This window comes from Zea mays, chromosome 9 (assembly GCF_902167145.1).
Source record: "Zea mays cultivar B73 chromosome 9, Zm-B73-REFERENCE-NAM-5.0, whole genome shotgun sequence".
NCBI lineage: Eukaryota > Viridiplantae > Streptophyta > Magnoliopsida > Poales > Poaceae > Zea > Zea mays.
Window position 1 is genome coordinate 156800532 of NC_050104.1, and position 24455 is coordinate 156824986.

The 24455-nt window shown below is 41.7% G+C and overlaps 2 protein-coding genes across 4 annotated transcripts; one reads left to right on the plus strand and one right to left on the minus strand.

Annotated features, from left to right (window-relative positions):
* Positions 1–10411: 10411 nt before the first annotated feature.
* LOC100282626 (beta-1,4-mannosyltransferase) lies at positions 10412–14809 on the plus strand. 3 transcript variants are annotated; one of them, XM_020543662.2, is made up of 17 exons: positions 10412–10680; positions 10767–10872; positions 11153–11186; positions 11369–11424; positions 11503–11637; positions 12066–12214; positions 12346–12435; positions 12539–12605; positions 12674–12737; positions 12827–12932; positions 13052–13218; positions 13287–13397; positions 13513–13574; positions 13651–13703; positions 13786–13861; positions 14060–14188; positions 14277–14775. In XM_020543662.2, the coding sequence occupies exons 1-17, from the start codon at positions 10433–10435 to the stop codon at positions 14286–14288; spliced, it is 1665 nt and encodes a 554-aa protein (XP_020399251.2). In that variant the 5' UTR covers positions 10412–10432; the 3' UTR covers positions 14289–14775. The 3 variants fall into 3 exon arrangements, with proteins under 3 accessions (XP_020399251.2, NP_001149006.1, NP_001399053.1); NM_001155534.2 differs by having other exon boundaries at positions 10438–10643; positions 14277–14809; NM_001412124.1 differs by having other exon boundaries at positions 10438–10636; positions 14277–14809.
* LOC103639512 (uncharacterized) lies at positions 14806–15371 on the minus strand. The gene is made up of 2 exons (XM_008662258.3): positions 15036–15371; positions 14806–14945 (listed from the first exon to the last, which is right to left on the minus strand). Exons 1-2 carry the CDS (start codon positions 15348–15350, stop codon positions 14937–14939), a joined length of 324 nt encoding a protein of 107 aa, XP_008660480.1. The 5' UTR covers positions 15351–15371; the 3' UTR covers positions 14806–14936.
* Positions 15372–24455: the final 9084 nt, after the last annotated feature.

The following is a 24455-nucleotide window of genomic DNA, read 5'->3' on the forward strand; positions in this document are numbered from 1 at the left end:
GGGAATAGGAGTCTTCGGCGAAGACAAAGGCTTCCACTCCACTCTACTACTCATCCTTCGCCGTCGCTCCACATCACTCTCCTTCTTTGGTATAATCTTCACTTATATGTTTTCCTTGCCAAAGGGGAGAAAGTAGCTAGAAAGGGCTTATATCTCACTCAAAGTATCCGTTTTTGGCGATTCATGCCAAAGGGGGAGAAAGTATGAGCCCAAAGCAAAAGGACCGCACCACCACCCTAATTTTAAAATTAACGGTTTTCAATTGAAAATTTCAAATGGGTACCTCTTTCTGTTCTAAAGGGGGAGCAAGTAGTATTTTCAAAATTGATATCTTAAAACCCTCTTGAACACTAAGAGGAGAATTTATTTGAGGGGGAGTTTTGTTTAGTCAAAGGAAAAGCATTTGAAACAAGGGGAGAAAATTTCAAACTTGAAAATGCTTTGAAAAATCTTATTCATTTATCTTTGACTATGTTGCAAAAGGACCTTGAAAAGGATTTACAAAAAGAATTTGCAAAAACAAAACATGTGGTGCAAATGTGGTCCAAAATGTTAAAATTAAAGAAACAATCCATGCATATCTTGTAAGTATTTATATTGGCTCAATTCCAAGCAACCTTTGCACTTACATTATGCAAACTAGTTCAATTATGCACTTTTATATTTGCTTTGGTTTGTGTTGGCATCAATCACCAAAAAGGGAATTAGGCTTATACCTAGTCCCTAGTTAATTTTGGTGGTTGAATTGCCCAAATATTGGACTAACTAGTTTGCTCTAGTGTATAAGTTATACAGGTGCCAAAGGTTCACACTTAGCCAATAAAAAGACCAAGTATTGGGTTCGACAAAAGAGCAAAGGGACAACCGAAGGCACCTCTGGTCTGGTGCACCGGACTGTCCGGTATGCCACCGGACATGTCCGGTGCACCAGAGGAATCCAACTCCGAACTGCTCACCTTCGGGAAATTCCAGAGGCAACTCCGCTATAATTCACCGGACTGTCCGGTGCTCCAAGGAAGAGCGGCCTCCGGAACTCGCCAGCCTTGGGAATTCATTGCAGCTGCTCCGCTATAATTCACCGGACTGTCCGGTGTAACAGCGGGGCAACGGCTACTTCGCGCCAACGGTCACCTGCAACAGCAATTAATGCGCGCCAGAGCGCGCTGAAGGCAGGCACGCGCGTAGTGGCGCACCGGACACTCTACAGTGCATGTCTGGTGCGCCACCGGACATCCAGGCGGGCCCAGCAGTCAGAGCTCCAACGGTCGGAACCCTAATGGTCGGATGACGTGGCTGGCGCACCGGACATGTCCGGTGTGCACCGGACTGTCCGGTGCACCATACGACAGCCAGCCTTCACCAACGGCTAGTTTTTGGTTGGTGGCTATAAATACCACCCCAACCGGCCACTTCAAGGTGTGGGAGCCCAAGCAACATTCCAAGTCATCTAGTTGACATACTCAAGCCCTCCCAACCACATATATTCATTGATCCATCCTATACACAAGATTTAGTCCACTACAACCAACACAAGTGCCACAAAAGAGAGAGCAAGCAATTGAGAGTTGCTCAATTGAGTTTAGCCCTAGCGCCTTGTGAGATTCATTGAGAGAAAGTGTGTGCTACATCTTTGTGTTCATTTGTGCGTGGAGTATTGACTCCCATCGAACTTCCTCCAAAGTTTTGGAGGCTTGTAAAAGCTAGCAAGAGACACCAAAGAGTGTGGTGGTCCTTGTGGGATCGAGAGTGATCCTTGAGAAGAAGAAGAGCTCGCCGATCCTTGTGTGATTGGTGGAGAGAGGGAAAGGGTTGAAAAAGACCCGTCCTTAAGTGGACTCCTCAACGGGGACTAGGCCTTCGAGGGCCGAACCTCGGTAAAACAAATCACCCGTGTCCATTGCGTTTATTGCCTGTGATTTGTTTGCTTTCCTTGCTCTAAGTTTTCTTGCACCATTCTTTGCTAATATCATTTGGTGTTGCTTCAAGTTAAACTCTCATTTAGTGAAGCAACACTTGGCAAGAACGAACTTGACTTAGTGCTCTTCTCATCTAAGCTTTCTTGCTTTATTCTCATAAACTTGTTAGTAGTATTGATTTATCTCTTCTGCATTATTTAAGCGCAATACTCTTTACAAGCAAGAACTTGGTTTTTATACTCCGATATTTGTATATCTTGTTCTAACCACTAATCGAGGGATCTAGTTGGGGGATAAAGTTTTTATTTTCAGGTTTCGCCTATCCACCCCCCCTCTAGGCGACTTTCAGCGCGCATCTCTCCCGCGTGCAAAAAAAATACTTTGCTTCCAAACACCTCTATGTATTCAATACTATGGTATTCTAAAACTGTAGTATTTTAAACTGTGGTATTGTCATGACTAAAGTATACTGTAGTATTTCAAAAATCGTGGTTTCCAAAAACTTTGTTCCCAAACAGGGCCTAAGTCTCTACTTACTCCACATTTTAGATGTGTTTGAGAGCAGGTATGGGATGACTTAGTGATTTGTAAAGATTAGGGGGAGTTTCCTCTTGATCTGAAGAACTTGTTTCTGCATCATGCTGTACTCTTTTCTTTGCATGAGTTTTTCCCCTGTTTGGGTTTCTCATTCAAAGTTTTTAACGAGGCAACATCAACACAAGGCCTATGTCGTATCATCTTTTTTTCCATAGTGGTTTTTGAGGATGATACATTATGACATAGTTATTGTTGTATTTGAACTAGGTGATGAGTTTATCTCCTTAGAGTTCAAATGAATCAACAATAGAGTATGACTACTCTCCTTATTTCTTCCACTGGGTTTTTAAGGAGACTCAGCTGATATGTTGATTTCTCATATTTTCTGGCAAGATTATCTTGGAGAAATATTAGCCTGAGTTATATGTCTCATCATTTATTTTCCCCACGGGGTTTTTTGAAATGATGGCTATAGACATATTATTGTTCTTTGGGCTAGAGGTCAATGAGAGAACAATGAATACCATGGTTCAATTGAACCACCAACAATTATCTATAAGGATAACTGAGCTTGTGTTGTTCAGATGGAAACAGGTTATATCAGGAGCAACATTAATAAGCATATTGCTCCTAAATTGTATTATCCATCTTGCAAACAAAGTCTTGTGATAATCTTGCTGATCTATTCACAAAATCTCTACCATACTCAACATTTTCAGAAATGTGTTGAGGTGATTGGTATGAGAAGACTTAAGTGCTTGCAAGATTAGGGGGAGTAATTCTCCGTAATATTCGACCTGTTTTATACCATCATATTACACTCTTTTCTTTGTATGAGTTTTGCCTTGTTATGGTTTTCTCATCCAAAGTTTTTAACGAGGTAATATCAACTAAGCTATATGCTTCATCATTAACTTTTCCCCACTGGGGTTTTTATGAATGATGATTACATGCATATTTTTGAGGTCTGTGAGTTCTACTCATAGTCCAAAAGACATTGTGTACTCCTTATTTTTCCCATAGAGTTTTTGAGGAGATAATATCTTGGAAGACAGCTGATAGATGATCAAATGGACTTGAATTGATCAAGGGGGAGTGTTACAATATTTTGTGACCAATCCAAGGGGCTCGACGAACATATCCCCAAGGGACACACCCCTTGGGGATGACCCCTGTCATTGTATATAAGTCTGTCTTCTCTGCAATAAAGGATACAACTGTCATTATGTCTCTCTCTACTTGTTTGCCACTGAGTATACTTCAACATGGTTCACCTCTGCCTCTCCATGCCTTGCTTGCCTGTTGCCTCCTCGGAGGAGGAAGGCCCTGTAAGCACAGAAAAGGCGGACTGAAAAGCGGACTACGCGGGCCGGTAAACACAGTTTAGTATAAAAAGAGTGAGCTTGACGGGCTTAGAGATAAAAAAACCCGAGCCAGGCTAGCTCAACAAGTTTAGCTTTCTATCTAGGCTCGGTCCGCTTATTCGTGTCGAACCAGCCGGGGCCGTATAAAAGCGGGACTGGACCGGACTCATACGAGGCCAAAAAAGTGCTTCGGGGCGAACCTTCGGGCTTTCTGTGAATCTATAATCATAACGTGGTAGTCTGGTCTGGTAGATACCACAATATAACATGTTTGTTATAAAAGAAGCGTGATGCTGTATCACCTCGGATCCAGTCCAGATCGAGAAGGAACACATGACACAACGAGCTTCTTGTGATCCGAATAAAGCCATAAAATGGGTGTCGTGCTCCGTGTGAACTAGACCCACCCAGGCCAGCCAGTTGGTCTCCTTCCTCGCCGAACGTTGTACCGTGTGTCACGAGGTATATGAAATCAGCCAGCACAAAGTGTGCGCATATGTGCATGAATGTCTCCTCTCCTCCGAAACCCAGATGACAAATGCGCGCCGGACATGTATTCTGGCATGCCGGTCTGACGCACGCCCGTGATCGTGACGGCAAGGTAAAGCGGGGACGGCGACGCGGCCCTGTGCAGCTGCAGGTCGGCTCACACTCAGCGCGCCCGGTGCTGTTGGTTGGCTTGAGTGTGAGCGGATCGGACCCGGGGCTCTATAACTCCTGGCCCACGTAGTAGCTACACTGCCACAAATCTTGGCTCAATGATGTTGATTATTTTATCTATGAATTATTTCATGTTATTGTCCTAAGTTATGAGTTTTCGTTTAATATTTATGTTCCGTTCGTTTTCATATACCCATTTATCTCGTTCATGTTTCCGTTCCCAACTATATATTTGGGACATAGTCCCGTTTTCGGTGATAAAATGCGGAAATAGAAATGGGAGAGGGGTTTCTATCTGGACAGTGCCAGCAAAAAACGAGGCCATGTACAAAATTATTGAATAGAGGCCCTTATTACAAAATCAATAAAAACTAACAGTATAATAATATAAATATACTATAATACAACATAGAAATAGATTTTATGAAAAGCATACCTATTAAACTCTTGTTACATAAATTTTACTTGAACAACTTCATTCTCCTTGTGTTTCTTAAAATAAATTCCTCAACAATATGATCATATTCAATCTTATCCAACAATCCACTCTCAAGTGCTATTGTGGCTAAATCAGTAAGTCTTTGTCGTGTCATTGTAGAACGTAAGTAGGACTTCAATAGTTTCAGTTTAGAAAAACTTCGTTCTGCTGAAGCAACAGTCACATGAATGGTCAATAGAACTTTGTAAGCAATACTTGCATTAGAAAAAGAATCATGTAGCTTTAAAAAATTAGAATTTCCATCATCTTTTCTTTTGGAATTAAATTCTAAAGAAACTTCAACTCAGCAGACAATTCATTAGCATCAATATCAGATTGTCCATCTTTTTTTAGGGCAGCCTTCAGATTATCACAAGAAGATAATTTAGGCTCTCATTATCTAATGATTCCAATACTTCACAAGTAAAAAAGAATCCAAAAAATTTCTGATAGCCTTGATACTGTTCAAATCTCCTTGTAAGTGAGGAAATTGCTTGATCAACAATAGGTAGAAAATATGTGATTCTAAATGATTCCTCTACAGACTGTGTAGCAATATTTGTCTCATAAGAGTTCTCATCAAAATTTCTCTTTCTTTTAATCTCTCGTCTTTTACGAAAAGATGTGTCAATATCCATCTCAAGTGCAATGTCTTTGGTTGTCTGTAATGCTTCTAAGAAACCAATTTCTCTATAATTTTTGAAGAAATAAATCAACCCTTGCAATTTATCAATAGCATCATCAACGAGCATATCTTTGGCTTGCAAGTGCTTGCTTACTATATTGACAACATATAGTACCTCATACCAAATTACTATTGCCACTATAAATTCATACTCTCCAAGTTCGTTATTAGCCAAACCTTTAGCATCGCTGCTCATTTTCGCATCATTGTCAGCATCTACCACCTAGTATGAAAAAATATGTGTTATAATTGGGCAAACATAAAAGTATTACACAAATATAAAAGTATAAAACACCTGAATATCATTAATAACATCATTATTAGGTGTAGCCTCAATATCAATCTCTGTTTGCATCAGATCGTTTATAGGATTATTATCAACATTATTATTACCAATTGTAGGGTCTTGATCAAGTGAATGATTATCAGAGATCCATAGCCCCCTTCTGAGACTGAGTTAAATCCTCTATTCTTTGTTTTCTCTTACGCTTTTGATAACCAGAATCATATTTTCTAGATCGATTGACAGAAGACATAACACCAATAATTGGATCTTTAAATATTTAATATGCATGCATATGAGATGAATAAAATAATCAATATCTTATTTTATTAACAAAGATAGACAATTAAATATACAATGCATATGTAGGATGTTACCTTATGATTCGATGGATTTATTTTAGAGGAAGACACAGAGCGATCGGACGAACCACGGATGGAGCAAGATACACGGTCGCGCAGCCGCTGGAGCAAGAACGAACAACGGGTGCACAATGCAGCAGGACCGTAGGAGTACGCTGGCCGCTGACACCTGGCAGCGAGCAACACCGTCGCCTGGCCTGACAAGCAGCAACACCTGGCGTGCTATAGCAGCCGAGAAGCCGAGAAGTCTGCAGCAGTCGTGCGTGCTACAACAGGCAAAACAATCTGCCCCTGCAACCGTGCGTGCTACAGCAGCCACCAGAATCTCAAAGATTGCTAAATAGCAAATGCTAATGACTAAACCTAATTAGTATCACTAATGAGCCAGATACTTGGGGCCCCAAAAAAGTGGGGGCCCTGTTCGGGCGCACTGGGCGCACAGGCCTGTGCACAACCCTAGTTTCTATGTTTGTTTCCATCGGTTTTCATCTGTAACTAAAAAGGTAAAAACCGTCCTCTAAATTTTGTTTTAACACATGAGCAAATAAATTAAAGGTTCTATACACGATTATCCAAAATATACTCCTGCTCAGAAGAAAAGGGATATTTGTACTACAAATAACCCTCCTAGATATGTATGAACATGATTTTAAAAAAAATGATAAACTATGTGTCGACGTTTAGTATCACACAATCCACTACTGAATAATCCTCATGGTGATTTTAGTTTGTAAAGGACGTGAAGGATGAGTCGCGATGACAATGGACATAAGACTTAGACGATCTTGAATAGCTAAACAGTTGTACCCCTACGCTCTGTATATGATGGTTGCTGCTTATCTTGCGTGTATATGAGCCTATGTACCTCATTAAAGTAGACCAAAGTAGACCATGTCAGATATGCACAATACCGATCTCTTAGGATCATAGGAGATTGTTTACGACCAGTTGAGCTTGTAAGTGTTTGAGTTATGAATTATAGACCTAATCGACTTATAATCCAAGTACGCGATTAGTACTTCATCTTTTGCTTGTAAGGAATACACTATCTTGTATCGTGTCTCCTTCAAAATGCTAATTGGTCCAAGAGTCATATGTGTTGTTTTCTTATACTCGTGGGATCCTGTGGTATACACTGCCCACAAGACCCTGAGATTCATGAGGACTTGCATAATCATATTCAAGGTATTTTATATGAATTCGAGTTGAAAATATGGGGCACATCGCTACATGTGCACCATATGGTGTAGCTCCATAGTTTAGAGTTGTATTGAGTAACAATCAACTCGAAGGACTTCAATAGGATCTAAAAATAAAAAAACTTTTTAGGTGTTACGCCATGTAGCCCTGAGCTTGAAGTTGTATTTTGCAAAAAAAATATCTCTAATATCGATTATGCAATTTCTTGGTAATTGTAAGGGTTTGCTAAGCCTAGAGTGGGCGTGAATAAACCTATCAAAAATATCACCTTGAAAATTATTAGCAACAACACGAGCAACTCTACTGCTTGGAGCCAACACTACCGGCTTTAGAGCAACACTGTCACACACACGAAAATGCACATGTGATGATTCAAATTCTACCCATTAAAATTAGTCTGAGTAAATTTGTAAGCTTCCTATGATGGGACATAGTATAATTCACAGTATAAACTATACTAGGATACACGAACGGAATGACCAAGACTAAACCCTAAATATTTATTATTATGAGCAAGTATATAACAAAATAACTAAGCAACTCAAGAACACGTGAATTTATCCTGTGGTTCGACATGCCACAAAGGCTTGTCCACCTCCATGTTATCGAGGAAGCTACCAAGGCTGGGGTTTCTCAACCCTATGTTTATTCTCATGTCAAGAGGCAAAGCTCTTGAAATGAGTGATTCTTACTCGTTTGTAGGAGATGATTACAAACTTACAAAGTTGCCACACAAGCGACACTGCTCAACAAATGATGCCCTAGCCTAGGAACAAGACTTCAAGAGTAATGAATGCAACCATTGGCTTGAATGCAAACCAAATGCTCTTAAGTTAGGGAACATTTTGTTGAGCTCTATTTCATTGTTTTGAGGCTATTTTCTACAACATCTCAAACTCTTTTATTATTTGATCTTAAGTGTGTGCACATTTCCTTTTTTTCAATAGTCATAGTTAGTTTCATTGAATTGTGGTGGCTTTTCTCATGTTATTAATGAGACATCTTTACACCTAAGGTTGTTAGAGGTGACCAAAGCTCTGATACCACATGATATGATCTAGATGTCTAGAGCGGAGATAAATAGCCTAAAAAATAATCTAACAAAACTTAACTTAAGAACTAGATATAAGTTCAAACTATATGCGGAAGTACGTGTCTTGGTCTAGTTCTAATTAAATACTCACTTGGTAACATGTAAAAGATATGAATAATAAAGAGGTAGCTACAAACAATAATGTAGTACTCTACACAATATTATGTAAACTATAAAATACAAATAAACAAATGTATTAATAAGAGTAACTTGGAATGCAAAATCACATGAGGCAACCGATAAATATAATATTTATTCTTGAGATTTGATTGCAAGCTCGCAATCTATTTCCTCATTATGACGTGTCCAGATTAGATGATTGATACACTAATTAGAATAATAAGCCAAACTCACAAATGATGTCATAAGATTCACTCTTGAAAGACACTCCAATAAACCACTATTCTATTAGAGTTGCTCTTCACGAATCTTTTATGGGGAATGAGCATAAGAGCCCATTGCAACATGATGATCAGAGATTCAGAGGTGATAACAATCACCAAAACTACTCAACGATCATTTGTTGCCTCCAAAACATCTAGGTGGTGACAACCACCAAAAAGTAATAAGAATCCTGTAACTCAATACGATCACTAGTGGTACTAGATGTAACAACTCAATGCAAATCACTAGAGATTACTCACAATTTCATTTTAGATGAGTCACTATCACTAGATGTGATGAGAGATGTAACACCCTCTATTAGACCATAGCATATAGCTAGGGTTAGCCGTTAGACTAGTACGGTTGCAGTTCGGTGCCTCGGTCGGGTTCAACGTTTGTTATAGCCTTATAGGCATTCTGTAGTCTTGTTTATTTCAACCTCGGCACATATGCTAACTCCAATGTGTCCTAACTACTAGAGTATATTATTTAGCCTTTCACAAATATGTCTAAAATGAATTTTCACCCGGTCTAATGCATATGCATGAGTTTATCTCTCTTCGACATCAACTGCATTGTACCAAAACAGGCATCAATGCACTACTTTGCCTTTGCATGATTAATTATCTCGGCTAGTGGCACAAAAGTAACCATCTTAAACCTTAGTTTTTCCTCTCCAGAGCTTGTTCGGTTAGAGGTGGATTTGGGAGAGGGGAATTGAAGGGGATTAAATCCCCTTTTATACAAATTTGTATAGGAGATGATTTAATCACCTCCAAATCTCCTCGATTCACCTCAAACCAAACAAGCCCTTATAGCACGACTACTTATTATAAAGCTGATTACACAATCTATCGTGTCTTAATCAATAAAATAAAATACCTTAGCTTATACATTTATCTTGAGCTTTGCATTTTGTTTTTCTCCTTTCATGCCGAGCACTTGTTCATCTTGTGGCTATATCATCATCTTTTTGTATGTGCATGCTCAACCTTTGACTTAAAACTATCTTGTTGTGTCGTTCATCATCAATAAGTAAAATATAGTTTATTGGTTGTCTCAATTATTAGAACTATACATAGAACTTTCATCCATCCTTGGACAAAATGATTTGAGTTCACTTATAAATTATCACATATTAATTATAATGTTTATAATTCAGGTGAATAGTGTCATAGATTCACAAGAAAAACGTTCCAGGTTCAAATAAGCGTTCCGGAATGAAGTGAAAAAGGTCTCTAGCTACAGACCTAAAGCGCTACAAAAAAATGTTCTGCCACATTATAATATTAAAAATATATATTTTTTTTTATTTTCAGTGCTGTAGTGAATAATACTATCGTTCCACTTATTTGTCGGTAGTGCCTCGTGGAGAGGATAAATAAGAAATCAGAAAGAATAAAAAAACAGAAGAGAGGAACAAAGAAACAACCCCGGATTGGTAAAACGGGTTGGCAAAAGAAACGGGTGATGATAAAGAACAGCCCAGGAAAACGGTCCAGGGGTTCCTGGCTTGGGCCGAACAACCCCGTATTGGGCTACCGCTGCAGCGGTTCATTTTCACCACGCGTGCGCTCTCTCTGTCTGCGACGACTGGGCTACGCCGCCGCCGCCGTCCTCCGTCTGGTGCCGAGGTCTTCGTTGGACCCTTCGCCCGCGACTAGCGTCCGCCAGGTGCCAGGTTTTCCCGCTCGCACCATCTCTCTTCCATTCCTGATGTGCGAAACTGAGCACCCAAAACCTTAATTAACCGGCTGTACATGTGTATACCCATGTCCTTTACCGATCCTATCCCTGACCATAGGCTGAAGGCGATGGCGACGGAGAGGAGGCGCGCGTCAGTCGTGGTACTGGGCGACATCGGCCGCAGCCCGCGGATGCAATACCACTCCCTCTCGCTCGCTAACCAGGTCTGTTCCTCCTAAATCTACCATCTCGTTTTAGCAGCGGTTGGATTGGGCAGTGCTGCACTGGAGCCATCTCTCCAGCTTGCTGCACGCAGTTGATTGTTTCTGCAGTAGCAAAAAAAAAAAAAAAACTATTCGTCATGGAAAGATTTTGGAGTGGCGTGAAGGAAGGAATACTCCTTACAGTTGCCTATCCGATGTTCTGAACACCAAACATGCAATTTTAGTGTGATAGCGCATGCTTTTCCTTTCTATCGTTGTTGATCCTTGTCCATCTTCACAGGCCAGTATGGAAGTGGACATTGTTGCAAATGGAGGTACTGGGTTCTTCACAATTTCAGTTATTTCAGTTTTATGAATCTACTCACACTCTTTAGTGGGAACCTATTTATGCCTCAGTTATATGCTGCTAAGTTTGTATTGTGCAATATAAAGTTATGTCAGCTTCTGTTGTTCTTTTTTTTTTCCTATGGAGATATGACGTTGTGTAAATGAACAGGAAGTGATCCTCACTTGTCACTGAGAGAGAATCCATCAATTCACATCCACGAGATGGTATTGATGTTGCAAACTATTCTGTTGTTGTGTATTGTCTTTTTTTAATCACTGTTAACTTGAAAATTCTCTCTTCAGAAAACAGTGCAGTTAACTGGAATTTCAAAGATATCTGGTGCTCTGTCACTTCTACTTAAAGCTGCTGTCCAGTTCATTTTGCTGGTTTGGTTTCTTTGTTTTAAGATTCCTCGCCCTGATGTCTTTTTTGTTCAGGTTAGTGTCAAGTTCCTTATTATATGTATTCAGAATTGCATGAACATTACACACAACCTCTATCAGTTCAGATGTCATATGAAGTAAACTTGCTAATGTTAGAATCTTGTTATCGTGCCTGGATTAAACTGGAGATCATGCTATGCAGTGGCTTTGGTGTATGGTCTTCCTATTTCTGACACCTTCTCATTGTGACTAGTCTTTGTCAGCACATTTGCGAAGCTGTCAATCTAACTCGTACATCCTTATTTGCAGAATATGCTCCAGTCTCCTCTTTTAGTTGATTATATTGTAGTTTTTTTTATCATGAGTGATTAAATTTTACACCTTTTGTTTTTTTTTTGACATAGCCTCAAAATTTTCAACAACATTCTTTATGATGCAACAAGAGGCCTAATTTCGTTTTTTGTTTATATTTTCTCCAATAGAATCCACCCTCTGTTCCAACACTGGCTGCTGTAAAACTGGCAAGCTGGCTGAGAGGTGCTAAATTTATTGTTGATTGGCATAACTTTGGATATACATTGCTGGGGTTGTCGCATGGCAGAAGTCACATTATTGTCAAAATCTATTTCTGGTAATATATTTTACCCTGTTTGTTTATCTTCTGTTAAGATTAACATAGCATATATAACTTGGTGTTAAAATTTTTTCTCCGTGACTTGAATATATCTGTTAATGTTGTAGCATGTTCTGTATTATATATAGGTTTGAGAAGTACTTTGGGCAGATGGCTGATGGTGCCTTTTGTGTTACAAAAGCAATGCAGCATGAGCTTGCTCAAAATTGGGGAATCAGGTAGACTGACCAAAATTTAAACATAGTTTAATCCATATATATGAAGAACTGCTGTTCACATTCCCTAGTCTGTAATTTGTACTAACATAACTTTCAATTCCAGGGCGACAGTTCTTTATGATCAATCTCCTGATTTTTTTCACCCTGCTTCATTGATGGAGAAACATGGGGTGAGCATCTATTTTGAGTTTTTATTTCCTCCTTCCTGTACCACATGTGACCTTAAGACACGTAATAGTTGTTTAGCAGGCTAGGGAATTCCATGTGTAGTGCTATGGGCAATGCTGATTGCATATCAGTGGGTATGTTTTTCTTCACTTAGCCAGAGCATTTTGATGTTTTTGCTTATTTCACTTCAATGCATTTCTTGTTGCCTGATCATACATTGCAGAGGAAGTAGGGGAAGACATGAACACTACTGCCTTTACCAGTAAGATTGATGGCCAAGTTTTCTTGAAGCCTAACAGGCCAGCACTTGTTGTGAGCAGCACAAGCTGGTCTGCTCTTTTGAACCTTGCAGTCATTGATATAGCCTTCTTTATGTTCATTGCATGTGATTATCGAGTGGATAGTTCAAATATGAGAAAGTAAATAAACCTTTGCCACCTATTTCTAGGACGCCAGATGAAGATTTCAGCATACTTTTGGAAGCAGCACTAATGTACGACAGACGCGTCGCTGCAGCTTTAGGTGAAGATGATTCAATGGATGAGGGGCAACTTTGGATTGATATCAAGAACGGGAAGCAGTTTGTCTACCCAAGATTACTGTTCATTATTACAGGTATAAACCATTCTGCTATATTAACATGAATAACCAAGTTTGTTTTTTCATGTATTCCATTTTCCTAGGTAAAGGACCTGATAGGAAGAAATATGAGGATCAAATAAAAAGGTTGAAGTTGAGACGTGTTGCCTTGCGGACAATGTGGCTTGCATCAGAGGACTACCCTTTATTGCTCGGTATGCCAGCTGATTTTATGTGCGCGTGCACACTTGTAGGTGTAGCACAAAACTTTCCCCAACTTGATGGTTTTCTAAGCATGAAGTTTGTTTTTTTTAAATATATGCATTACAGGGTCAGCTGATCTAGGAGTGTCGTTGCATACATCTTCGTCAGGGCTGGACCTACCAATGAAGGTTACTCATATGTACTTGTTTTGATTAAGGACTGAATGATTTTTTGTTAGCTTGATCATAACTTGAATGGTTTTAGGTGGTTGATATGTTTGGATGCGGATTGCCTGTTTGTGCTGCTTCATTCTCCTGGTAGCCCAGTTTCTTAGTTTTTTTTTTGGTGTGCGATATTTTGCTTTGGCTAGTTTTTACTGAAGCATTAAGCTTTGTGCAGCATTGAGGAGCTTGTAAAAGTAAACAAAAATGGTCTTCTTTTCTCAACATCTTCGGAGCTTGCTGATGAACTTATGGTCAGGATAACTTGAGTATATTAGTTTTCTTGCCATATCACTTAATGATTGTTTTGACATATTTGGAATATGCACACATATGACAACCTCGTTTTTTTTTCTCTAAATAAAAGGAAGATCACGATCTCATCATGACTTAATATTTATCATCAAAAGTTCAAAACTGATGCTAATGTTTACAGTTGCTAAACAATGCAGATGCTCTTTAAGGGGTTTCCAGAAGAATGCAATGCCTTGAAATCCCTCAAAGAAGGTGCCATGAAGTCAGCATCATCTTCGAAATGGTCAACAGAATGGGAAACCAATGCACTACCTTTGGTGGACCAGGCAAATGATCAAACATTGCTTGCTAGAATTGTGGTTACACTCATCAGCTTAGGCCTTACCTTTTTCTATTTCATGTCCAAATTTGCAGGTCATTGGATGAGATGTGTGCTTACATACATCAGATAGAATTGTTGTATTGCAGAGAACCAGAGATCGGTGTACTAGAGAGACCAGATGTACATTAAAGGGTACGGTTTGCTTTCACCAAAAATCAATTGCTAGTTGCTGCCAGTGCCATGTGCACCACTTCAGCAAAACTTGGGCAAGTTTGTAGCTACGAAGCTCTTTCCTTTTTAGGCTGGGAAACATACTCTGCTGAACACATGTCTAAGTTGTTTCAGGATGTATACTACTGTAGGCCAGCACTTTGTTTGATAATATGGTCTGTATTGGAATACCTCTAATCTGTTACGTCAGAAGGAAAACATAGAAAACCATATTGTTTTCCCTGGCTTCGAAGGCCATCTGATAAGATCCTATGCAGAGAGGCGTGTACCAAACAGAAGTGTACAAGGAATCAGGATCTCTAGCACGATGTCTGGAGAATGAAAAGGATATGTCAGATGCATGGTCCTATCTTATGTTTACACACTGCTACAAATACACTCTGAATCAGTTCTGATCCATTTGACCTCTTCGTCCTCGGCCTCTACCTTTCCTTTCGGGGCCATCTGGACTGCTTGGTCATCCCCTGTTGCAGTATCAGGGAACGCTGGGCTTCAGGGTGTGCCTTCTTGAGCAGCAAACCTCAGACAACCTGTCAAACAGGAAAGCCATGCGTGAGTAACTCTGAAATTCTGAACAGGTTCGGTTCTGAAATCTGAATGCGACCTGAACTCTATAGCACCTCGTCGAATCCCATTTCGGGTACGGGTACAGTTTCCCTCAAGCTTGGCCTGGGCCGAGGACCTCCGAAGGCTCTTGTTGCGAGTACCCTGAACGACCTTGGCCTACCAATGCCTCCATTCCTGGAGGTGGAAGAACAGCTCAGAAGCCGCTCGAGCTGCAGGTGATTTACCCTGCCCACTTCACCGGCCCTTCTGGCTCCGGCGAGCGATCTCAGCTCCTCCTGTAGCTTGCTGAGCTCGTCAGCACGCCCACGTCTCTTCACCCTGTCCCCTTCTTCCCTCGTCCCGATCGACAGCTTCGCCACCGGAGGCATCAGCAGCTGCAGCACGGGGAGCGTAAGTGTGAGTTCCAGCTATGCGTACACGCTGAAAATATGGAACGTTTTTATCTTCGCTGCCATCACAGCATGCCACTTACGCCGAGCCGTGCCTGCGCTGAATTCTGCAGATCTCAAGCTTGGCCTGCATCCAGTTGAGAACCTACATCAGCAAGAATCAAACACATTAATTTTGGTGGTTGATGATCAACATAAACATATATATGGACTAACTAGTTTGTCTAGAATTCATGTATTACACATGCATAAGGTTCAACACAAACCAATAAAGAAATCAGTTAGGGGTCACAATTCATTTAGAGCAAAAGGACTTGAGTGTGCTGAAAATTGGCGCATCGGACAGTGTCTGGTGCACCAGGCCGTATAACTCCAAACCAGCACTCTCGGGAATTCCAGGGCGCGCTCCGCTATAATTCACCGGACTGTCCGATGAGCCAGCGGAGCAACGACTCCCTGTGCGCCAACTGTCAACTGACAGGATGAACAGTGCAGCACAGTGCCGCGCAGAAGTCAGAGCAGCGAAGTCAGAGGGGCACTGGACTGTCCGGTGCAACAAGAAGACAAAAGCTCCAACGGTCGACCAGCTCTGAACCCTAACGGTTGGGTGACGTGGCGGCGCACCGGACAAGGAACAATGTCTGTTCGGTGGCGCACCGGAATGTCTAGTGCGTTCATCGCCATCAGCCTCCACCAACGGCTATGGAAGTGGCTGGGGGCTATAAATATCGCCAACCACCTCACTCATAACAATCCAAGCATTCCAAACATCTCATTCAATACAAGAGCAAAAGACTCCACTCCAAGACACATCAAATAGATTGAATCCTCTCTAAGCCTCCAAATTAACTCAATTCCATTAAGGACTTGAGAGAGGATGTTCTTGTGTTCTTTTGTTGCTCTTGTTGCTTGGCTTGGCCTTTTTCTTTTCCCATTCTTATTCTCAAGTGCGTTGTAAGCGAAGCAAGAGACACCAAGTGTGTGGTGGTCCTTGCGGAGTCTTAGTGACCCGTGAGATAAAGGAAGAAGGCTCACTCGGTCTAAGTGACCGTTTGAGAGAGGGAAAGGGTTGAAATAGACCTGGTCTTTGTGACCTCCTCAACGGGGACTAGGTTCTTTGGAACCGTACCTTGGTAAAACAAATCACCATGTTCACTCGCCTTGATTCTTGTTTGATTTGTTTTCCCCTCTCTTCGGACTTGAATTTAATTCTAATGCTAACCCCCGACCTTAGTGTGTGCTTAAAGTTTATAAATTTCAGGTTTCGCCTATTCACCCCCCTCTAGGCGACTTTCACCATGAAGAGTACTTGTAGGCATATGTCCGAAGGTTTCTGCGACTCAGGGCCTAGGCACCAACGGTGCCAAATGAGATTATCATCGAAGCTATGATCAAGGGGATCCGACCAGGACCGACAACGTAGTATTTTGCTAGGAAGCCACCGCAAACTCTGGAAAAGCTCCTCCAGAAGATGGATGAGTACATCAGGGCTAACAATGACTTTCAGCGGAGAAGGGAAGAGGCCTACAGGTATTCTAAGATGACTAGAGGCTTCGAAGGAAGGCTCCACCCTAGGCATATCAGAACAATCCACAATCCCAGCTCAAGCGATGATAGGGAAAACCACACTCAGGGCAACCAGCAAAGCTTCCAATCTTCAGGAATGCAACAAAGCTCTTACAGGCCACCAACTCCAAGGGGCAGAGGAGGAAGAAGCTTCAGAGGAAGGTTCAGCTCCCAACCCAGAAGGTTGTTTTGTTTATTTTGTGGGGAAGATAAGGGACATACAACGTGCCAAGTCATGATCCAAGAGCAGAAAGAGATAGCTGAAGCCGAAGCATGACAGAACCAACCGAGGTAGGTCCTGCACAGTACTTCATGTTGTTCGCCATATATCCCTGAGTATGTAGGCAACTAGTAACCCATAACATCAGTTGCTTCGGCAAGTCAATCTCAAGCTGCATGGGCTCAGCTACCATCACCACCACCTATGGCACCAACCTTGGTTCACAATCAGCAGCCAGAAGGGCATCGCCAAGCGCAGCAACAACGCGACACACGAGAGGAGTCCGAAGCTCGTACAGTCAACAACACTGTGCCTGAATTGAGACATGTCTACTTAATAAATACAGGGGCTCGACCAGAAAGTTTCCAAGTTCAATGTACTTTTTACTTTTCTGTCTTTATATTTCCCCTCCAAAGACAATATAAGAAGGTTCAACCTTTGGCCTGTTGGAATACAATTGTGGTTACACCATCGAGTGTAACAAGAAGGGTAACGAAGCTCCAAAGTCGTTCCTAAGGGGATGCAGAGCTAAAATACCACCTAAGTAAAAGGTGAAGAGGCTCCAAAGTAGTTCCTAAGGGGATGCAGAGCTAAAATACCACATAAGTAAAAGGTGAAGAAGCTCCAAAGTCATTCCTAAGGGAATGCAGAGCTGAAATACCACATAAGTAAAAGGTGAAGAGACTTCAAAGTCGTTCCTAAGGGGATACAGAGTCTTGGTTTTTCTTTGATGATTCGTGCATAAACATCATTTGCATCATACCGTCATATCATATTGCATAGCATCGCATCATACATCATTTTGCATCGACAGAAGCAGTGGAAAAGAAGGAAAATTGCTCCTTCAAATGTACCGGCTAGCCCATGAGGTTAAGTCTAGCTTCGACAAAGACTCATGAAAAGAGCGTATCAATAAGACATGGTCTATGCTTGTGACAGAGGTACTGTCATCGAAAGTTTATGCCTTCGACAATGGTATTCTTATGCAACGTTTACGGCAAGAACTACAAAGTCGCTTCGGCAAAGAAGGGGGATTTCTTTCTTTATGAACCGTGAAAAGAAGGGAAGGTGTTTTTTCGCCTACGACTCAAAAAATGGTACGTACGAAGATTTCACGCCTCACAAAGAAATATATTACATCATTAAATACACAGATAGTTGGTAAGTGTTCCTTACAAGGGCAATGTTCTATACAAAGAATCTAAAGTCTTAAAAAATAAAACTCTAATCGTCCTCTTTTAGAACTTTATCGGTAGCTTTTTCCAAGAGTTTGTTGACAGCTTCGTCAATAGCTTCATTTGCTATCCTAATTATGTCTAGCGCCCCCTTCAGAGAAGGATCATCTTCAGGATTGTATGGCTCTAGAGGGGGAGAAAGCTCAGCCGCACCAAAGTACAATTATTTGATTAGTTCAAAGCTAAAATAATTTACGGAGCTAGGTATTAACGAATGTATCTATAAGTCTAGCACGTTCAGCAGCTTCTTCAATTCTTCTAGCCTCTTCCAAGGCATCATGTGTTTCTTTCTCCTTTTTCTAATGGCTACATCAGTTAAATGTCAACCACTCTTCAGCCATAGTTCGGAATAAAAATTTTCACCTAGTGCAATGGCTTCAGCCGAAGGATTCTTGATATCATCGGTTGAGAGTGGAAATCCTGGCTGAGCCGCAGCCTTGGCATGTTCACAACCGACCTTTTCCAGGACTGATACAGCCCCACGGGCACCGGCGAAGGCACAAAAAATCCTCTCTATCGCTAAGGATCTCTTCAAAGGCTTTGGCTTCACCGTTAATCCACTGGATAACCCCATCGGGGTCATCGCGGATAAAGTTCTGCTCTGAGGAAGATGCACCAACTTTAGAAAAGCTATTCTTCAAATTCTTGGCACATTCTATAGCTACATTGTAGCATTTTTCTTTAGCTTCACGAAGCTCTTCATCATTTTTCTACACCCTTGATCATTCAATATCAGAAATTTCACGTTTTGTGAGCTCCACATTAAAATTTTCAGTTGCCTCGCTCAATTTCTTCTCTAATTCTTGAATCTCAGATCTATGTAGTTCTACTTGAGAAGATAACTTAGCTTCGGTGGATTTTAGCCTCTCAACCAGAGAAAGCGAGATCTTATCTTTTTCAAGGGCTTCGTTCCTCAAAGTTATAACCTCCGATCAGAGGTTTCCAAGTGCTATCTGACAGATTTCGTCTTCTGCATCTTTTTGAGGTTTCAGAGCCTTACTAAGGATTAGACCCTGCCAAACAGAAGAACGAACAAACAATAATAGTAAGAATTACCACAAAAATAGTCCACTATAACAAAAAGTACCAAATACGAAGTTAAAATGTGCGAACCTTCAAGCTATTGTAAGCGAGGCTATCCGCAAGCTGGTCCTTCGTCATAGCCGACAAACCAAGCTCAAGCTTCGGAAACCCCATGTTGTCCATCATCTCGCGACAAACATTAATCTCCTTACCGTCTGGCAGACAGTAGAGGAAGTCGTCTTCATTATTTCCTCCGTATACCAAGGACCCTCAGGGGTATTTCAAGTCCTTATCATAGTGTTGCACTTCAACAATTTGTTCTAATGATAACTGCTTTCCCGAAGCGTGTCGAACAATGTATTCCAAATCACCATGGGGGAAGTACTTCAGGAGCAGGTGATGTAGACTTTTCTAGAAGACTCTCTTCCACCAGCCCTACTGGCACAACTTTCGAAGGTCCAGCTTCGGCGAGAGCGGTAGCCGAGCTTGCAGTAGTCACTTCTCTTGCATCTTTAGATTTTTTGCCAGATGCTTCGGCAGAAGCGAGTGTTGGCGCTTTCATGGATTCTAAAACAACATCCAAAATGCTAGCCATTCTTCTTTTCCTCGGAGTCGCTGTTGTAGTGGTCGATAGCTTCGGTAGCCCTGTCACAGCTGGAGGGCTCAACACCTTTGGTTGTTCAGCTATTTTCTTTGATTCCGGCTCTTTTATCGGATCTACACTGGCTTCGATTGACATGGCAGGAGCTGGTTCCGTGGCTGAGGGGGCAGCCTCGACACTTTCAATAAGCTCCGGCACTTCAGCCGTCCCAATAGGTTTTGGCCTATGGGTCAAAACCTTGGCTCTCTTCGGCTTCGACGCACTAGAAGAGGTCGAAGCAGCAATTTTCCTTTTTCCTCCTTGGCTTTGAGCAGGAAAACAGTAATTAGGATATACAAAACCAATTACATCAAAAACTCTGTTCAATCTTCTTTTCCTTCGAGTGCTGAAGGCAACAGTCATGGCCTCATCCTCTGCCTTCGAGTAGGCTCCCAACATCTCATCACTGGTCGCCTCTATAGCATCTAGCCAATCATCATTTTGCTCATCAAATTGGCTTCTATACCGGAAGATGTACTTAAGATAAACCAAACCACCTTGGCTGGAGCCAACAACAGTTTCCTTCAGTATTTCCCATTCATTCACAAGAGGACATACTTTGAAAGCAATGTGTTCTTGTATTAAATCCCTGGTACCAATGTAGGTACATACAGTGTTGAAAGCCATTAGGCACGCTTGCACCTCATTCCCAGCTGCAATTGATGGTCTTCTAATACCGAAGCGCGACCATATAGGACGTTGAATGATGCCCTTCACATCCTCCCTCTGATTCAGATCATTCTTTACGTAGAACCATTGCTTTATCCAAGAGCCCGACCACTTCTTCCGAAATGTTGGCACGGGATAATTTGCCTCAGAGCGGGGCACGAAGTTGTAGCATCTGAAGTTGTTATGGCATTGTTCCTTACAGGTTGCCTTTGTATGGTAGGATAACTCATGTATATTGCAGAAACACCTAGCATCCGGCTCTAGCCCTTGACTCCTGATAGCCCATATAAAAACCCCCACTTTAAAAAAAAGCTTCAGGGGGTAAGTTGATGAAGGTAAATTTCGAATGTTTTCTGAACTTCAACCAACATCTTGTGCAGTGGGAAGCGAAGTCCAGCCTTCATGAAGCTTTTGAAGACTACCACTTCATCAGCTTCGAGAAGAGGAACAGTGCTTTATCCCTCGGCCCTCACTATAGAAATATCATGAAAATATTTGCCCTTCATCGCTTTGATTTGCCTTTGCGTAACAGCTGACTTCCCAAAAACAATATGGCTCAGCCTCCATGGTGTGAATCATCTAGGCCCCTTTGGTGATGTTTTGGTAATTAATGACAACTGCTTGTGGACTAACGATTCTTTGAGAAATAAGAATGCAGGGTTGGACCACATAAAACAGGAAATGTTGGAGAATCATAAACATTGGTTGTGGATCAGATAAAGGCAAAGGTATAATATAGGTTTTGTTTTTGCCGGTCTTGAGGAGTTTAGAGAAGATACCTGATCGGATTAGTAGGCTAGATAGCCGTACTATTAAGAGGGGTCAATGACTTTGATCTGTGTGAAACTTAGTGCCTCATAGAGCATCAAGTAGTTGCATTTGCATGAGGACTAACATCGCTTCAAATCTCGTGAGTTAAAAGTTCTTTCAAACCAAGTTTGAAAATTGCAAAGTCTTGGATGCGCGGACCGTCCGGGCCTTGAGGGCGGACTGTCCGCGATCCACCAGAGGGTCCGAAGACTGTCTTCTTCGGAGGCCACTTTGTTGCTTTGCACTACGGACCGTCCGGGCCTTAGGGCCGGACTGTCCGCAGTCCTGACCAGAGAAGGCTGGTTTCGGGTCAGTCCCTGAATTATAGTGCGGACCGTCCGGCCGTGCAGGGCGGACAGTCCGCAGGTGTCAAAATGTTTTTTGGTCAGGGACTGTGCGTTTTCTTTGATCAGTACTACGGACTGTCCGGGGGACTAGTCCGGACAGTACTATCCCAGGTCGCGGACCGTCCGGATTTATAGGCGGACGGTCCGCGCGTGTTAACTGTTCTTGGTCCGAGGCTCGGGTGTCTCATGCTGCCAGGTCGCGGACGGTCCGGCCTTGGAGGGCGGACCGTCCGGACCTACCTTTTCTGACAGTTCTGACAGCTTTCAAACGGGAATTATAGCCGTTATGTGTACGGCGGACCGTCCGGCCCTAGGGCGCGGACCGTCCGCGTGTGCGCAGAACATGTGCTTTTTGCACATAAAGGTTGGATTTTGATGGAGGGGTATAAATAGAAGGGTAGCTCGTGTGAGAGAACTCTCTTGGCCATTCCTTGCACACATTGAGCTCATTTGTGATCCTCCAACTCACTCTCTCACACTCTTTGCTTGAGATTGCATTCTAGTGAGAGATTGAGGGTTCCTAGTGCATTTGCATCATTTGGTGATTCTTGAGGCACTAGGTGGTACACCGAGCAAGCGTCATTGGCTTGTTACTCTTGGAGGTTGCCGCCTCCTAGACGGCTCGGGTGATTGTCTCCGTCGAGCTCTCCAAGAAGATTGTGGAGAAGCCGCGGTGTTGATTGTGAGGGGTTTGCGCCTACCTCGCCGGAGCGGCAAAGGTGACATTAGTGGAATCGAGGTATTGAGTGATTTCGTGTCCACTTGGCTCAAAGATCAAGCCGTGACTTGATAGAGGAGCAAGTGAGAGCTTGAAGTCCACCTCAACGTGGATTAGGGGTGATCGGCAAATCACCGATACCATGGGATAAATTTCGGTGTCTCTACCTTCTTGCATTACTTATTGCTTTGCAAGTAATTAGTGTTTTGCATATTGTTCCTCAAGTATTCAATCACCGTAGTTGTTTCTCATACATTGTTTACTTATTGCCACTAGAGAATTTATTCCTCTTGTTATATTGATTAAATTTACCTAGTGTTTTTGATTTTAGTCAACACCGCCTATTCACCCCCCCTCTAGCCGGTGTCCTAGATCCTACAAGTGGTATCGGAGCCGAGGACTCCATTGTTTGTGGATCTAATCATCCCGGAGTGGAACAAAATGGCTAGTAACAACAATGTGCACATTGGGAAGCCACCGCATTTTGATGGGAATAATTATGACTATTGGAAAATAAGAATGTCAATGCATCTTAGAGCAATGGGTGGAAAAATTTGGCCAATTGTCAGGGATGGATTTGTTGTTTTGAAAGAAGATGAACCATCCGTTAGTGATAATGAGAATATCCTCACAAATGATCAAGCCATGAATGTCTTTTATGATGCTCTTGATATAAATGAATTCAATCGTATCAAGAATCTCACAACCGCTCATGAGATTTGGATTAAGCTAATGGAAATTCATGAAGGAACTACAATTGTGAAGAGTGCCAAACTATATGTGTGCAAAGGGAAGTTTGAGCAATTTATTATGAAAGAAGATGAGAGTGTATCCGATATGTTCAATCGGTTAAATGAGATAGTAAATGAACTCAAGGGACTTGGTTTTAATGTACCGGATGTGGATTTCACTCACAAGTTCCTTAGATCACTTCCGGAGAAATATGAGACCATTGTGACAATGTTAGTAAGGAGTGATCTATCTACAACTTCTCCAACCGAAGTATTGGGAGAAATTCTCACTCAAGATATATTTAAGAAGTCGCAAGCCGATGCTCTAAGTTTGGCAAAGAAGGTGAAAAATGAATCAATTGCTCTAAAAGCTAAAGCCTCAAAGGCTATTGAAAAGGAAGAGAGTAATGATGAAGAAAATGAAAGTGAGAGTGATGGTGACATGGCTCTATTTGTAAGGAAATTCAATAAATTCATGAAGATGAAGAGAGGTCAACCTAGAAGAGGTCAAACATCTAGAAGAAGTGCTTTCAATGATAGAAAGTGTTTTGAGTGTGGGGAACCCGGTCACATTGCCATGAATTGCCCAAACAAGAAGAAGAAGGGCAAAGATGAAAGTGACAAGAAGAAAAAGAAATACTTTAACAAGAAGAAAGATGGCAAAGCCTACTTAGTTGAATGGGACTCGGATGATAGCTCGGATGATGATGATGATGACACCTCATCCAAGCTTAATGCCGGAATTGCCATAAAGGAAGCTCCCTCACTTTTCTCATCCCCCCATTGTCTCATGGCAAAGGGAGATGCTAAGGTAAAAATCATCACCGATTTAAATGATATAAAAGATGATGATGATATCGATGATGTTGATGATGATGGCTATTCATATGATGATCTTGTTAGAATGTTAGGTGAGGCCGATGACTACATGCACAAAGAAAAAGAAAAATTTAAGACCTTGAAGGAATTGTATAAAAACCTTCAAGTGTCTTTTGAGGAGCTCAAGACCTCTCACAATGACCTAAAAGAAAATTGTGAGAAGCTTGCGGATGCTCAAAAATCATCTATTGTGCATGAAGTTAAGGTGGTCACTAAGGATATTGGAGTCACTTGTGACTTACTTGA

Coding starts and splice junctions, on each gene's coding strand:
- LOC100282626 (XM_020543662.2), top strand. CDS start 10,433: ATGATAAAGAACAGCCCAGGAAAACGGTCCAGGGGTTCCTGGCTTGGG. Junction 11,425..11,502: donor CAATTCACATCCACGAGATG/GTATTGATGTTG, acceptor TTCTCTCTTCAG/AAAACAGTGCAGTTAACTGG. Junction 13,219..13,286: donor ATTACTGTTCATTATTACAG/GTATAAACCATT, acceptor CCATTTTCCTAG/GTAAAGGACCTGATAGGAAG.
- LOC103639512 (XM_008662258.3), bottom strand. CDS start 15,350: ATGCCTCCGGTGGCGAAGCTGTCGATCGGGACGAGGGAAGAAGGGGAC.